This window comes from Leucopleurus acutus, assembly GCF_964270905.1.
Source record: "Leucopleurus acutus genome assembly, chromosome: 7".
Classification (NCBI taxonomy): Eukaryota; Metazoa; Chordata; class Mammalia; order Artiodactyla; family Delphinidae; genus Leucopleurus; species Leucopleurus acutus.
Genome location: NC_139150.1, coordinates 19,601,815 through 19,617,556, shown reverse-complemented (window position 1 = coordinate 19,617,556; position 15,742 = coordinate 19,601,815). Strand labels below are relative to the sequence as shown.

Below are 15,742 nucleotides of genomic sequence, written 5' to 3'. Positions count from 1 at the left end.
ATGTATGTGGCCATCATGCAGGCAGGTCCCTAAAAAAGCTACTCTCCTATGTTGCCTCAGTGTCCCCTGGTCCTCATGACGTCAGGCTGCTTATCTTACTGCCCTCTGCTACCCTAAGGTCAGGAGTGGGCAGCTCAGGGTGGGCTCCCAGGCCCACAGAAGGCAGCCTCTCCCTGCTTAAGCTGCTCTTCACGTCCTGGCTGTGGCAGAAAAATCTATTCCAAAGCGAGGGACAATGGCTCAGCCGTAGCTGGGCCCCTGCTGCCTCCCCGCCTCCTTCAGGCCCAGCCTCTGATGAGAACAAAGCTGGATTTTAATAATCCCCTTGGCCATCTGCTCAGGGCCGCCTGTGGGGACTTGCCCACCAGCACCCCTCTCCTCCCAAGGTGACCCAAATCTGGGGGAGGCCCGGTCCTCCTGCGTTCTCCCCCTGCCCCACCCATCGGCCAGCTCCAGCCCGGGTCCACCAAAGGCCCAACCTGGGGGAGCAACAGGAACAAACTGCTCTCAGCACCTCTGTTTGCACAGAGGGACCAAAGGCCCGTGCAGAGGCCCGGGAAGCGGGGAGCTGGGGTGAGTGTGGGTTTGCCGAGCTGCTCAGGCTTGTCCCTCCTGGACCCGTCTCTGGTGGGCAGGACTCACCCCCAGGGCCCCCGTTTAAACCAGGGTGTCCCACGGTGCTCGCTGAGGCTGGATTGGCTCCCTCAGGGGCGTTAAGCAGGGAAGGGTAGATGAGTGCGGGAAACACTGGGTTAAATAACTGACTAATCTCAGCACAGATGGGTTCCTCACAGCCTTTAAAATGCTAATGGGCTTTATGAATGGGGCGGGGAGTGGAGAGACTAGGAAATGCTTCCCCAACTCCTCCAAACACACAAACCTCCCTGGCGCCTCTCCTCCCTCCCCCACATCCTTACCCTCCCCTCCCACTCCCCCCTCCCACTCTCACCCTCACCTCCACCAGGCGGCCATCAGAACACACACTTTAGGAAAGGCAGTTTTATGTCATCCCCCCTGATTCTTTCTGGGGTAATTTCCGGTCTCAGCCCCTCCAGATCCCCCTACAGCTGAGGTGGGGGACAGCAGCTGGAGGGAGGTGGCAACACAGCTGCGAATGCAGGACACCCCCATAAACTCTGGCCCTAAGCTAGTCACCGAGCAGTGACTCCTGACCAGCCCTGGCTCCCTGCCCACACCCCAGACGGGATCCAGTAGTGCCCCCCGGCCCGGCCCTGGAACTCCCTGGTCAGCTTCCCCAGTGGCAGACCTCACAATCGTTTAGTCTGGATCTGTTAAACCTAAAAAAATAAATAAGCTGTTAAACCTAAAAAAAAAAGGGTGGGCTGTGGGCTACTGGGCTCAAACCCCAGCTCTGGTACCTACTTGTTGAGTGATCTCTCTGTGCCTCAGTTTCCCCCATGGTAAATGACTGAGGACAGTGGTCTGTACACATCATGTTTTACTATTGATATTATCACTGTAACATCATCATTCTGCCTTGTCATGCCTCTGCCACATACCCATTGCCAGGGCCCGAGCTGGGCACACCCAGGCACGGGGAAAATAGTGCCCACTCTGGAACCAGGCAAACATGGTTTAATCCCTCACTTGTGATCCCTCACGAGCCGTGGCATGTTGGGCAAACCACTCCACCTGGCTGAGCCTCAGTTTCTCTTGTGAAGAGGGTCAAATGAGATGACTCTGGCATGTGCTCAGCCTGGGGCCTGGTATCTTTTACTGCTCAGCAAATGCCAGTCTCCTTCCCCTGGTCCCCACCCACTGCTGCTGCCCTAGAGCCAGGCCTGGCCTGGGTGTTTAGGGCCACATCCCCAGCCTGGGGTCCAGCCCTCCCCCTGGGGGCTCTGAGCAGAATGCAGTGGACCCCGGGGAGGTCACATCAGCCAGCTCAGCCTGGGGGAGCAGTACCGCTTCCGTCTCTGTGAACTGGGCTCCCTGGCAAGGGCTCTGAGTAGGAAGCTGCTCTGGGGTTTCCCGAACCTTCGGGGGTAGAGTCTACAGAGCTCCGGACACAGTGAGAAGCCCGGCTGGAATCTTGGCCCCCTCGGGCTCTGTGGAGCCCGGCAAGGCCCCTCCCCACTCAGGCTGCACGTCCTCCTCAGCCCTGCCTGTACTGCTTCCCAGGGCGCGGAGAGGATCGTCCTGCTTCCGGAAGAGTCCAGCTTACCTGTGCTCACCCTTCTCTTGAGGAGAACCCTCAGGCCAAGGAGTCATTTTTCCAGAAAGCAAGACCAGGTGAGCTAGTGCTGAACCATTCCTGGCCTCTCCAACCTCTCCTCCTCTGCCCCCCCCACACACAGGGGTCTGGGTCACCAGCCAGGCCGGCGTAGGTGCACGTGGTGAGTCCCCACTGGGACAGGGGAGTGTCCGGGAGACGCACACAGCTGTGCCCCCATGGTGTCCCCCTGCCTGGCACACATGGGCACCCAGTGAACACCTTCATATTAATACTATTAATCATAATAATATTCCCTAACTCTTAGGAGGTACCTGCCAGATGCCAGGTACATACGTTCCATACATGAACTCATTCCTTTAAATAAGTAAAGCGGGAAGGAAGGAAAGGAGGGAGGGAGGAGATATTCCCAGCCTCTGACCCTGACCTTGACCTCTGGCAACCTATGCCCCTCCTGGGGTCCTGATTCTCTGATCTGTGAGACAGGGGAGCTGAGGATTTGGACCCCATGACCAGTTCCTTTCTCCTCGGACCTTCTAGGAGCCTGCGGCCATGAAAATGTGGTTTCCCCGGAGAGGATGCCTCACCAAGCCCTCTACTACCCCCATCCCTTCGGCCCCTGAAACTGCCTCAGAGATGTGGAAGAAGCCTTAAGACATGGGGGGGGGGGGGAAGGGGAGCCCGTTGGCTCCTAGGAGGCCCGATGAACCCCCTTTTACAGTTGTGCCCAAGGAGGCCAGGATGGAAAGGAGCCGCCTGGGTCAGGAGGTGCGTATGGGGACGCGGTAGTCCTGCTCCTAGAACAGGGCCCCTTCGTTCGTTTCCTCATCGTGGCTGCCTTGGCGACACTTCACAAAAGAAGCATCGCTAGATGGTGGAGCGCAGTGGCCTGGCAGGGGTAGGGGTCTCAGAGTGTGATGGGGACAGCCCTGGTTGGGGAAGGGCGTCATGAGAGAGAGGGTCTGCGTCTCTGCACCCCACCTCCCACCCCTCCTCCGCTGCTGCCTGATGGGGCAAGAGGTGGGGAGAAGTAAGCAGGAAACCAGGAGGGGCTGTGAGAGCCCCACTTCCTGCCTCACCTCAGAAAAGGGGAAGGGCCCAAGTGCAGAATTCACAGCTTCCCCTAGACGGGGTGGAGCCTGGGCAGGATGGGGGTGGTGGATTTCCCCTCGCCCCCCTCCCCTGGCCCCACACTAGACATTCAGTGAGGAGAGAAGCTGTGGGTGAGAAGTTGGGGCAGGAGAAAGACAAAGGTGTGATCTGGCAAGTATCAGCCTCAGGGGTTGAGCAGAAATTCTGTGCTACTCCCTTGGGGCTCGAGAGCCCAAGTAACTCCCTTAAGGTCACACAACTAGTCAGTAATGGAACCAGGAGTTGTGCCCAGGTGGTCTCACTCCAGAGCTCATCTAGAAGCAGAGAGCTTGCGGTGAAAACTCCTGGGCACCCTGGATTCCAGCATTCAAGGACTCAAAGTTCATCAACAGTAAAGGAGATTGAGCCTGGAGAGGGCAAGGTCACTGCCCCAGGTCACAGAGTGACCTTGTGGTAGAACAAGGAAGGACCGGGTTCCTCTATCCCCAGGGTCTCCCGAGGGGCCCCCTCCACCCCACCGGGCCCAGTACCTTGGCTCCGAGGCGCAGCTGGTCGATGGTGTTCTCAGCCTCAGCGTACTTGGTGAGGAGCTTGTGGTAGTCCTCCTGCAGGAGATGGGGGTGTGCAGTGAGGTCACGCACCAGGCCCCTCACTGTGAGACCCCTCGCAGGGAACCCATTCCCCAAAGGGGGCCTCTGGGTGCCTCGGAGTGAAAGAGCTCTGTAGTGGTAGCTCAGCAGACCCCTTCAGGCTCATGTGCAATACGGACCCCCATGGCCAAATTCCGGGGGGTCGGGGGTGGCAGGACAACTCCTCCACCATCCCTTCTTCTACATCCCTGACAGTGAGTCAGGGATGGGGGCCTTTGGGCTGGTTCGCCTCGATGCATAACCGTAGCTACTTATTTATTTGTCCGAATTCCCTGCCCTCATCTGTCTTCCCCACTGCTCTGTTCCCAGGAATTAAGTAATATGTGCTTAATAAGTATTTTTTAATGGCTGATTGAATCATCTAAGCGTCCGGAAGTAGAAAAGTAGAAGACTTGAAAATCACGGTTGCCTTTACTCAGAGTCACGATTTGCCATACACAAAACTGAAGAGCTTCTTAAAACAAGTCATTACGGGGGAAAAGCAAGAACAAGTGTCACTGGTCGCCTTTGAAGGAGGCCAGGGAACTGATGCGTTGTTCTGAACACTGGTAATTAGAAGGGCAGAATCAAGCGTTTCTCCTGTCTTGCCCATGTGAACGAGGCCTTGGTAACCAAATAGTTGATGAGGGCAAGTTTCACTTCATGGAAGATTTCCCGCAAATAAATGCAGAAGGAATGCTAGCATTAGGATACTACCACTCTGTCCCCCCCAGTGAAAGCCTGGATCAAGGCAACGACCATCAGGGGTCCTTAACACCACAAACGAGACACCAGCAAGCAGTTTACACCCCCTGAAGGCACCCCCTATGATGGGCTCTTGCCAAAAAAATCCCTACCGGCACAGAGCTCCTGATGTGGGGGGAAATAAACAGACGACGACAACTCGAAAACGCCTCTGCCTCTAACTGGGCAAAACACAGGACACAGAGAAGACAACGCGACACGTGAAGAAACATCGGAGAGTGTATCAGCAAACCGCAAAGTGTGGGAGACCCTACAGGACAGAAACCCGTTTCCTTAACAAATAAACTACAAGGAAGAAAGAGATTTGACAAAGAATGCAAACAGAAAGGCAGGGTGGGGAGGTGGTGCGCAGAGACTTGAAAAGGCACATCGACCGCATGCAATATCTGAGCCGTGTTTGGATCCTGGTTCGAACCAACCAAAATAAACAAGCCATTTATGAGACGGAGTGGGAGACGCGAACACTGACTGGACGTTGGCTGATATTAAGGAATTGGTGTTTAAGTTTCAGGTATGCTGAGTGTACGGTTATCTTTAAGAGCGATTCCTTATCTTTAGACACACACTGAAATATTTGGGGGTAAATGATTTGAAGCCTGAACATTGCTTCAGAATACCCCAGTAGGGTGAGAGGAGGAACAGGTGAGGCCACAGACGAAAAAGGTTGCCAGGCGCTGGGCGATGGGTCCATGGGGGTTCGTCATCCTATTTTCTCTCTCGTGTGTGTCTTGAGTTTTTCGTAGCAGGAGTTAAAAGCAAACAAACACGGTCCACCCTCGCAGCATGAGTGCAATCACTGCTTTTTTGAGCCAAGGGCTTGGGACTGTCCTCATTGCAGGGGACCCCTGGCCGAGCCCCAAGGCCCCCCACCCCGACCAGCCTCCAACCCAGACCAACAGGTGCCTTGGTGTAGAAATGAGTCGGGCTTACCTGGAGCTGATGAACCAGCTTGGTGGCCTGTTCAGGCGTCTGAAATTCTTGGGGTAACCTGGTGGTGGGGTGAGTAGGAGGGGGGTCCTCTCCCGGGCAGACTTCTCCACTGTTTAACAGCAACTCCCGCACAATCTCGGCAGGTGACTTGAAGATCAGTGGCCTGGCAGGGCCCTCAGGCAGCCTGCTGTGGCTCCTGGCTTTGGGGGGGCGGTAAGTCTCATCTTTGGGGAACTTCACCCGGGGTCCCACCTTGGAGAAATCAGGGAGCGGGTAGTTCAGCCGCCCCCGGCCGTACTTGGGGGTGTCAGAAGATGAGTGACCAGCCAGAGTGGCTCCCGGCCTGGGCGGCGGCCTGTCCTGTCGAGCTGGCCTAGGTGGAGGCTTCAGGGCGCTGATGGAGCCCGTGAATCGGGAAGGGAGCGGCTTAGGTGATATGCGTGTCCGCTTCCAGGATTGGTCCCCGGGCTGAGGGCAGGAGAGGCTGGTGGTTTCTCTCCTCCATCTATCTGCAGGACACTGGACGCTCTGGGCTGGAGGGGCTGAGGACTCCTGGAATTCCGTGGCCGTCGCCAGAGTAACGCTTCCTCCAGTTCTATCGTTTGGGTTTAGGAGGTGGTGGCTGGAGCTCTGGGGTGACGTTTCTGCCAGGGCAGCGGGCCGGGGGACATCAGTCTCTCCTTCCCAGGTAGAATCCAGACTGCCACTGGGGTTGAGGTTCACAGTTCCACTGCTCCAGGACCTGGCAGACTCAGAATGTTCTCGAAGTTTGTCTCCACTGGTTTGTTCGTCAGACGCCACCCAGCCTGTGGGTTGACCCCAGCCCAGAGCCATGGGGCTGGTGTTCCCATTGCCCCCCGAGCTGAGATCAGTGTCATACCCCAACCTTGGGGAGCTCTCTCCAGCTTCCTGGACCTCAGGACCTCCCAGGGCCTCATCTGGCTCCTCTTCAGTCATGTCCAGTTGAGGATACTGCTGCGGGGGCCAGTTGAGTGGCAAGTTGGAACTCTCTGGGCTGTCCACATCCTCTGCTTCAAGCTCTGGAAAGACAGGTCATTGCTTCGTATACGCCAGGCCTGGACTCACTGTGTCACACTACCTAGGCCATCTCACCCCTCTGGGCTTTCATTTCCTCATCACATGGTGACGGCAAGAAGCCCAGCGATCCCCCCATAGGGCCAAATACTTTTCGAACACCTCCTCTAGTTGTCTCAAAGGTCCTCCAAATTCAATCCTCAAACCTGGTTGTCCCCCTAGCGTTTCCTGTCTCAGCAAATGGAAACATCATCCACCCAACTGCACAAACCAGAAACCTGGGAGGCATCTTTGCCATCTCCCTCCCCCCATCCCCCCGCAATCCAACCTGTCACCTGGTCCTGTCCTGATTACCTCCTATGGTGCTCTCGAACTCACCTGCTGCTCTAGAGTCCAGAACCACCAGGTTTGCCCAAGTCTACCTCCTCTCTTGCCTGGACCACTGCAGCAGCCACCTAATCATCTCAATCCTCACTCTTATTCTCCATATGAAAACTCTTCACTGTCTTCCTGTTGTTCCCAGGAGAGAGCTGAACCTTTAATATGGTCCTAAGGTCCCTGTCTCCACCCCGCATTAGCTCCGTGGTTCCCCTCAGTCTCTCCCTGCTCTAGCCATGCCACATCCTCTCCTACCACAGGGCCTTTGTACATGCTGATCCTTCTGCTAGGGTCCTCTCTCCCTCCCTTTGTCTAGTTAACTCCTATTTGTCCTTCATACATTAACTCAACCTTGACCGCATCAAGGAAGTCTTCTCTGATCTCTCTAACTTAGGTCAAAAGCTCTCTTTTATAGGGTTTCATATGACTGAATACCTCTACTTTGAAATATTTATTACAGCTGCAGTTTTTCATTTATTTATGTGATTCTTTCATTAATATTTTCCTCCCTCACTACACCGTAGGCTTCATGAGGGCAAGGATGCTCTCTGTTTTTATTTATTATTGTATTTGCAGAGGAGGTGCTCAATATTTGTTGACTGAAAAGAAAGAAGGAAAGAAGAAATGAGGACAGTAAGGTATGCAAAGCTCCCAGAAAACGGATAGTTGTTGTAATTATTAGACAGTAAGTGCTCAAGAAATATCCATTCATCCATCCCACTCACCCATCCACCCACTCACCCATCCAACACCCACTCACCCATTGATCCAGCCATCCATCCTTTCAATTGTCCATCCATCCACCCACTCACCCATCCATCACCCACTCACCTACCTATCCATCGAGCTATCACTTATCCATCCATCTATCCATCCACCTATCTGCCTATCCACCTACCCATTCATTCATCCATCTGTGCATCACCCGTGCAGTCAGTGCTTATGGAGCACCTCCTCTGTCCTAGACCCTGTGTCAGCCTCTGGCACAGATCCAAGGTTTCATGAGATACAGTCTGGGTACCACCAAGCACAGACTCTGCTCTGGCCAGATGCACCTTTGTCATAACCCTTATATCACTCTTTGCTTCCCCATGCTCTTTCCCCTACCCTTGGCACCTCTACATCTTTCATCTCCTTAAAATCTCCTTCAGCGAGTCTCTCTCGTTTACAGCAGCACACTTGAAGCCCAGAGAGGTTAAGTAACTTGCCAAAGATCACGCAGTGGTTCAGAGCAGTCCTGGACTTAGAAGCAAGGTCCCAGCTATGCAGGCAAGTTAGTCTCTGCTGATGGGGGTCATGCAGTGGGATGAAGAGATCGGGCTTTGGAACCGGGCAGACCTGGCTTCAACCCTGGCCCTTCTGATCCCTCATAGGGCACCATGAACGAGTAGCTGACCTCTGTGGCAATCTTTACTCTACCTGGAGGCTATTCTCTCCTACCTGGAAGAGGGTGGTGAGGAAAGGTGGAGATATGGCTTGCGCCCTGCCCAGCCCTTTGCCTGGCACACAGTAAGGGCACAGGACATGGCAGCAGCAGGGGGTTACCATGTGACCTCAGGAAGAGATGCCTCTGCCCCTTCATCCCAGTGCATCCCTGTCCCCATTCCCTAAGGAGAGCTCGGAAATAGCTCCTGAGTGGGTAGCTGTGGGCAGACCCCACTTTAAACAGACCTGGCATGAGGAACTTGGGGTCACTGCACAATCTACTATCAGCCTGACGGCTTCTCTGACATCTACGGATCAGCCCAGAATCCTAAGACAGGGGCGTTTCATTCATATTCGAATGCAATAATCACTATGTAGGCAAGCTCAAAGGTGTTATTACTCCCATTTCACAGATGGGGAAACCAAGATTCAGAGAGGAGAAGGGACTTGTTGAGCCAAGCTAGGAATTTAGTCTCAGTTGTTCTTAATGCAGAGAAAACAGTTATTTTAGAAAACAAGGGAAGCCATCATTCTCATTGCTAATTGGGATTTTAAAACATCGTAGAAATGGGCAGAACCCTTGGACCAAGCAATTTAAAATATCAACGTTATTATCAAATTAAGTGTGCAAAGATATACTAATGACATTCTCTGCACTATTTATAATAGCAAAAACTGAGAAACTACCTAAATGCCCAGCAGTAAGAGGACTGGCCCAACAAATTACAGAATAGTCACACCACGGAATTCCTAAGCAGACATTAGAAATGACTTGTGGAAGAATATTTGATAAGCTGGGAAAGCGTTCATGTCTATTAAGTTACAAAAAAGCAAGTTACAATAGAGTTTGTAGAATACTGTTGCATATTCATGCTACATTTATATATATATATATATACACACACACACACACACACACACAGATGGAAGAGAGCAGCTAGCTGGATAATAAGTAATTTTTAGTTTTTTCTCCTTTGGCTTATATTTTCTGATTTTTCTGCAAAGAACTGTACTGTTTATATAATTTAAATCTTAAAAAAATTTTAAATTGTAGGCTTCGTAGATTTTAACTTAAAAAATGTTTGAAACTCTCTCTATTCCTGCCTCCCGCCAGAAGGGGGGAATGTTTGGGGGACACCACTGTGGGATTGCAGGGGAGTCGGTCTCACCCTCTTCTGCAGACTCTCCTGATTCAGGATCTGGGTGCCCATCAGGCTGTGAGTCCGGGCCCCTCCACTCCAGCGGCTGCAGGCACTGCTGGGCCAGGCGGAAGTCCTCCAGGAGCTCAGGGCTGGTGGCACTGGGAAAGGGCGCCTCTTCTACCAAGCTGCACGTGCCGCTCCCATCAGCATCCTTTCCCTTTTCAGCCCAGGCCCAGCGCCTCCGCCGGGGCCCCTTTCCCAGGCCTGACTCGGCCCAGTGGACCTCCGTCCCGGAGCTGGTCATTGGGCCTGGCCTGAGTTTCACCTGGGCCCCTTCATCTTCAGGAGACAGAGCTGCCCCTATGGGCACCAGGGTTCCCGCCGGCTCCTCTCAGCACAAGCCATCCTGCCTGTGGCCTGTCGGGGACACAATCAAATGGAGAGCGTTAATCCTTGAATCCCCTCCTTTCTTCAGAAGCAGAAATTACCAGCAGGAACTCTGGAGTCAGAAGCCCTGCATGGCCTTGGCCAAATCACTCCACCTTGGATTTCTTCATCAGTAAAACTGGGGTCATAATTCCTCTCTCTCTCAAGAGTTTTATAAAATTACCTGAGATATGGGATAAGGAGGCCAGCGGCCAGCACACAGCAGGTGTCCCACGTGTGCTGGTGCCTGTTACCATGTGCCAGCCTCCACACGTGGGCGCCGGGGCACAGGCCCTGCTCACATGAGAACTGAGGGCCCAGGAGGAAGCAGACAAACAACCTGGCACCTAGAGATCAACGTGAGAGTGATGGGAAAGCACGGGGAGGGGCCCTGGGGGTGCAGGGCAGGCCCAGGAAGTCAGGATAGGTCCCATTTAGGGGCCACGCGCTCTGGGAACCTTCCTGACCCGCTCGTGGGTAAGATTTCATATCGTGAGTGGGGGACCGGTGAAAAGAGCATTCCATTATCCAAAATAATTGAAAACAGGTACTCAGACGAATACGTGTACACGCACTTTCCTAGCAGCACTATTTGCGATCGCCGAAAGGTGGCAACAACCCAGATGTCTATCAGTGGATGGATGGACAAACAAGTTGTGGTCTATCCGCACGGTGGAATATCGTCCAGCCACTAAAAGGAGTGAAGCACTGACACGTGCTATAAGGATGAATCTCAAAAACGTGATGCTAAGTGAGAGAAGCCAGACACAGAAGGCCACATACTGTATGATTCTACCTGTACGGAATATCCGTAACAGGTAAATCCCATTGCTGACTAGTGCTTTAGCTGGGGGAGTGGGGAGAGGGGAGTGACTGCTTGAATGGGCACAGGCGTCCTTTCGGGGTGATGAAAACGTTTTGGAACTAGATAGAGGTGGTGCTTACACAACTTTATAAGTATACTAAATGTCACTGAATTGTTCATTTTAAAATGGTTAAATTTTATGTTATGTGAATTTCACCTCAATGAAAAACATTTTTCAGGCAGGGGTTCCATCAAGTACCAAGGCCTGGAGGAGGAGGGGGTGACATGTAAGTGGTTTCCCGATGGCTGTGCTAGTGGGGGCAGGAGCTGGGGCTCTGATTGCAGAGAGTGTGGGCATGCAGACCACGAGAGAGCACGTCGAGGTGCAGTTAGAAGTTTCTCTCTGGCTGCCTGGGGAGAATGAACCAGAGGGAGAGCCTGGTTGCACAGGGACCTGTGGCACGGGAAGGATGGCTGCAGAAGGGCTCCTCCCCGCCTGCCTTCTATCCTCTCCTCCTTTCCCTCTCTCCCTTCTCTCCCTCCCATCTCCTCTCCCCTCCCGCTATGGCCAACACCCCCAAGCGCTTCCTCTGAGCCCTGGAAACACAAGGCTGACAGAGCAGCGGCATGGTCCCCACCCAAGGAGCTCATGCAATGCACCCACTCTACGGGCAGGAAAACTGAGGCCCAGAGAGCAGAGGGGCCTTGGCTGAAGCCACACAGGTGTCGGGACAAGGCTGGCATGAGAGGTTACCTTGCAGCTCGCGTCCCGGCTCTTCCCTCCGTGCCGTGGAGACAATGAGAATAACTCCAGGCCTCCCAGGACAGACACGCCCTGTGTTTGTCCCTGCAGCCTCGTGTGCGACTGGGTCTTGGTCAGAGCCTTGGTTCATACCGTTGGGAAAAGTCAGCAGGCAACTATTTCTGGATAGAGAGTCCCCCAGGGATTGGCTGGCGCCTTCTCAAAGGCTGGGGTAGGAACGGGGACTAACATTGTCCCCACTCTGGTCTCAGGGGCCTCACCCTCTTCCCTCGACACAATCTTCCTCCCTCCTCCCTGAATTTCCCCCAGATCACCCTGTAAGCCTCCACATGACCCCCGCCACATATGCTGGGCCCTCGCTGTGCCCACCCAGGCTTTACTGCCTGTTCTCGATCTGCCCTCACCCCAAACAGGTAAGTAGGTCATAGGAAAACTATTCTTCAAATGAGAAAACCAGAACTCAGCATGGAATAGTTACTTGACCAAGTTCACCCAGCTGGTTCGTGACAGCAAGATTTGGACCTGTCGATTTTGGCCCAGGGAGTGGTCTCCAGTGTTTTTGTTTTTTTTAATCACACAACTCATCATTAAAAATACATTTGCTCACACACCTAACATGTATTTCTTATAACATCATCTGCATGCATTCTCACACGAATATATTACGTGTTAGAAAAAATATATCTAAAATTGAATTTTTAAAAAGATCCAATAGAAAATAAATATTGTAAAAGGAAGTTCTAATCCTTGCTTTCCACACCCTCTCGGGGCGCCTGTACCCCTCTTGGAAATCCCTGCCAGCTTGAGTGCTTTTAAGAATCCTCTAAGAATGCAGATCCCTAAGGTCAACCCGAAGAGAGCGGGACTCCATGGCCCTGGGACAGGGCCCAGGAGTCCGCATTTTAAACCAGCGCCCCGGGCAAGGCCCACCCTTTGACCTTGACTAGGCCTTTTGGACCCTGCCACGATGGCAGGTGTGGAAGGTGCTAAAGGCCTTGCTTTTCTCTTTCTGAAACCTCTGCCGAGGAAGTGGCTGGGGGAGGCATGTGGGGTTTTTTCTGACTTCTAAAGAGCTTTTTTTCTAGCCGTGCCACAGAGCAGCCCGTCCAATCACAGAGGCCTCGGGTGCACAAAGAGGAACATCCTGTCTCCTGGGATGACTCAGTCACTGCAGAAATCTCACTGTGACCAGGGAAAGCCTCTGGTTGGAGGCAGCTGCGGTCACTGGCTGGAGTTTTGCACATGTTCCCCAGGCCCCCAAACCTGTGAGCCTCTCATGAGCAAAAGCTCTGCATTTCGCGCACGCCACAGCCCTGGGTGCCATGGAGTCCAGGACAGGTCGGTCGGCCAGTCAGTCAACAAACACACACGAGTGCCAAGCACGTGCTGAGCTCACGCTGGGACAAGGACACCTGCTCACTGGGCTGCTGTGAAAGAGAAGCAGGCAGGGTGTCTGGAGACCAGCTTCTGGCCCTGGTGCTGCTCATCCACCGTGAACTGCTGGGCTTAGGTTTTCCTCACTGTAAGATGGAGAAAACGCCACCCACTCTCACAACCATGGGGAGTGGCGCCCTGTTAGGGTGGGCTGGGAGGTAGGGGCGGGGCTAAGTGAACTTTGAGGTTCCTGGTTGACTTGTTGGCTTCTGAGGACCACAGACTCCAAACAGTTAACCCCCTCCTCCTGCCTGAGGTCCCAATTCAGAGTAACAAAGATATATATTGAGCACCCAGTGGGTGCAAATTAAGAAAACCTATGACCTCCTACTGTGTGCCAAGCACCACAAGACACAAGGAGTACAGACCTGAGTAAAAGTGTTCCAAAATTTCAGATGGGGGGGTGGGTACAGGATTACTGTCGAAGGAAGCATTAAGCTGGGCCTGAGAGACAAAGAGGATTTGGGGGAGAAGAATGAGGAAGGGCATTCCAGGCAGAGGGAACAGCACAGGCAAAGGCACAGAGGTCTGAAAGTATGAACAGAACTAGACAGAGAGCTATGGCAGGGGTCCCTGAATGGCGGCCAAAGACAGGGTGGTTCTGGACAGCCTTCTCGAGGGCACAGGGCTGCTCCCGAGGGGCAGTGGGGTTGGGAGGCTGAGCCCAGGAGAGACCCGTGAGCACTAAGTCCCTTCAAGGGCTGGGCTGTCCTTGTGGGACTGCTTTCTCCAGGGCTCAGGGGCCCTGCCAGCCCCGGAGAAACCAGCCCCACAAGGAGGCACCACCCATTCCCCGTCCTTTTGTACGTCTCCTCCCTCCATCACACCACCTCTGCCGCTGGCTCTCTCGAGGGTCTGCGAGACCCTTGTGGTCTCTTTGTCCCCTTCCCGAGTGGCTCAGCCACCGCCAGGGGGCTTCGCTGCCCCCAGGTCCAAAAGTGGAGACCCTTCCCTTTATGGCTCAATCCCCAGTTCTCCTCTGCCAACTTCAGCCACGCAGCCCACTTCTGCTCCCTCATGCCCTCCCAGGCCCCTTACCATCCAGCAGAGCTCTCCGAGGCACCACCCGCCTTGCTCTCACCCAGTCCCTGACATCTCTCAGATGTGGAAACTGAGCCGCAGAGAGGTGGCCGCCTTTCACAAGACCTCGCAGTCCGGAAGCGTGGCTAGGGATTGAAATCCACGGCTTGTGACTCTGAAACCAAGTCCATCAGACTTGGTGGGGTGGCGAGAGGAAGGGGAAGGAAGACCCCCTTACCAAGTGGCTGGGCCTCTCCAGAAAGGCTGGGCTTTTGAGCTCAGAGCCCCATACTCGGCAGCCCTCCCTGAGCAGCTGGTAGGGCACAGACCTACTGTTCTCAAGGGGTTCCCGCCAGCCATGTAGAAACCAGTTCCCGCCAGCCGTGCAGCACAGCCACTTCCCCCTCTGGACGTACCCTGCCCCCAGCTCTCTCCGGTGGAGGCAGCAGAGGCCGAGGAGAAAGAGGAAAGGTGCCGCTTGCTGCTGCGGACCCTTGCCCCGCCAGCCTGAAGGGCTTGGCCGGGTCTGCTGGCCCATCCCTGGCTCCTCTCCTTGTCCTTACTCGGCAGAAGGCGCCACTCTTTAGTGGGGACCCCCTGCTGCCTCCTGGCTGCTGCACACCCGTGCATCATGTCTGAAGCCCCTTAGCAGCCCCTGGGGCTAACGCGCCATGTGCAGATGAGGACACCCCGGGCACAGAGAGGGACCAGCACTTGCCCAGGTTCACAGAGATCAGAATCAGAGCTCTGGCTGGGATCCAGCATCCTGAGGCTTGAGAAAATCCCCCCAAAATCCACCCTTGCCCTGGGGGCCGGGCTCCCCTAAGCCAGAGAGAAGTAATACAGCTGCCACAGCTGCAACTTCCTGGCTGGGCTGGTCCAGCCGCCCGGACTGTCCCAGAGAGCCTGTGACTGGCCCTTCCAGGGGGAAGGCGGCTCCCCCAACCCCCGCCCTCCTCGGCTCCCTCACCTCTCTCGGGCTCCACCACCATCCTGCTGGCCCAGGCTCAGGGGACCTGCATGTGGAGTCTTTGTTCCAAACCTGGGGAGCCCCCTGCCTCCATGGCGCCCTGGCCCGCCTCCAGGCCGCTCTGCCAGCCCCAGTCGCTGCTCACAGACTAGCATCGCTCCCCACCTCTCCCCGCCCCTGCTGCGGCTGAGGCCGCCTCGCCTCGGCAGGAAGCGCCCAGCCTGATTTCCTACAAGTGTTTGTCAGAAGGAGGGGGTTCGTCTGCATGCAGAGTGAGGGGGAGCAGAAGAAGCTTAACCCCTTGCAGGCCCTCTGCAGGTCGGCACCCGCTCAGGAAAGGACTCATAGAAACTTCCAGTGTCCGAACTTGGGACCATCTCAGCCAAAGTACAGAGCGGGGAAAATAAAGTCCAGAGAAGGTCAGAGGCTTGGCCAAGGTCACACAGCGTGCTGAGCCTAGAAGGAGGTCTCCAGCAGCCTCAACCCTTTGAGGGTCTTCTCCATAGCCCCTACCATCCAGGGCGTGAACTCGATCGAGGATCCCTCTCTCACTAGGGCAGTGCCCATCTGTACAATGGGAGCCCAGACTGGATGCTTGTTTGGCACCCTTCCAGCTCTGACTCTCTGTCCTGTCTGCCAATATGCGACTAAACACCTCAGGAAGGCTGCAATGATTCCTGCCATCCCACCCACTGTCCTCGCCCCAAACTGGGCCTGTAGTTAGAGTGGGATTT

The 15,742-nt window shown here is 54.6% G+C and overlaps 1 protein-coding gene across 1 annotated transcript in view; it reads right to left on the bottom strand.

Moving 5' to 3' along the window:
* Nucleotides 1-15,072, bottom strand: part of AKNA (AT-hook transcription factor) — a gene marked incomplete at its 3' end in the record, with an annotated part of 42,698 nt that extends 27,626 nt beyond the window's left edge. Inside the window, exons 1-4 of the mRNA XM_082842287.1 lie at nt 15,009-15,072; nt 9,618-10,007; nt 5,611-6,650; nt 3,817-3,891 (exon numbers count right to left, since the gene is read on the bottom strand). Coding sequence (XP_082698413.1) covers nt 3,817-3,891; nt 5,611-6,650; nt 9,618-9,894 — 1,392 coding nt within the window. The 5' untranslated portion in view covers nt 9,895-10,007; nt 15,009-15,072. The remainder of the gene's footprint in view (nt 1-3,816; nt 3,892-5,610; nt 6,651-9,617; nt 10,008-15,008) is intronic.
* Between the last annotated feature and the right edge of the window lie 670 nt (nt 15,073-15,742).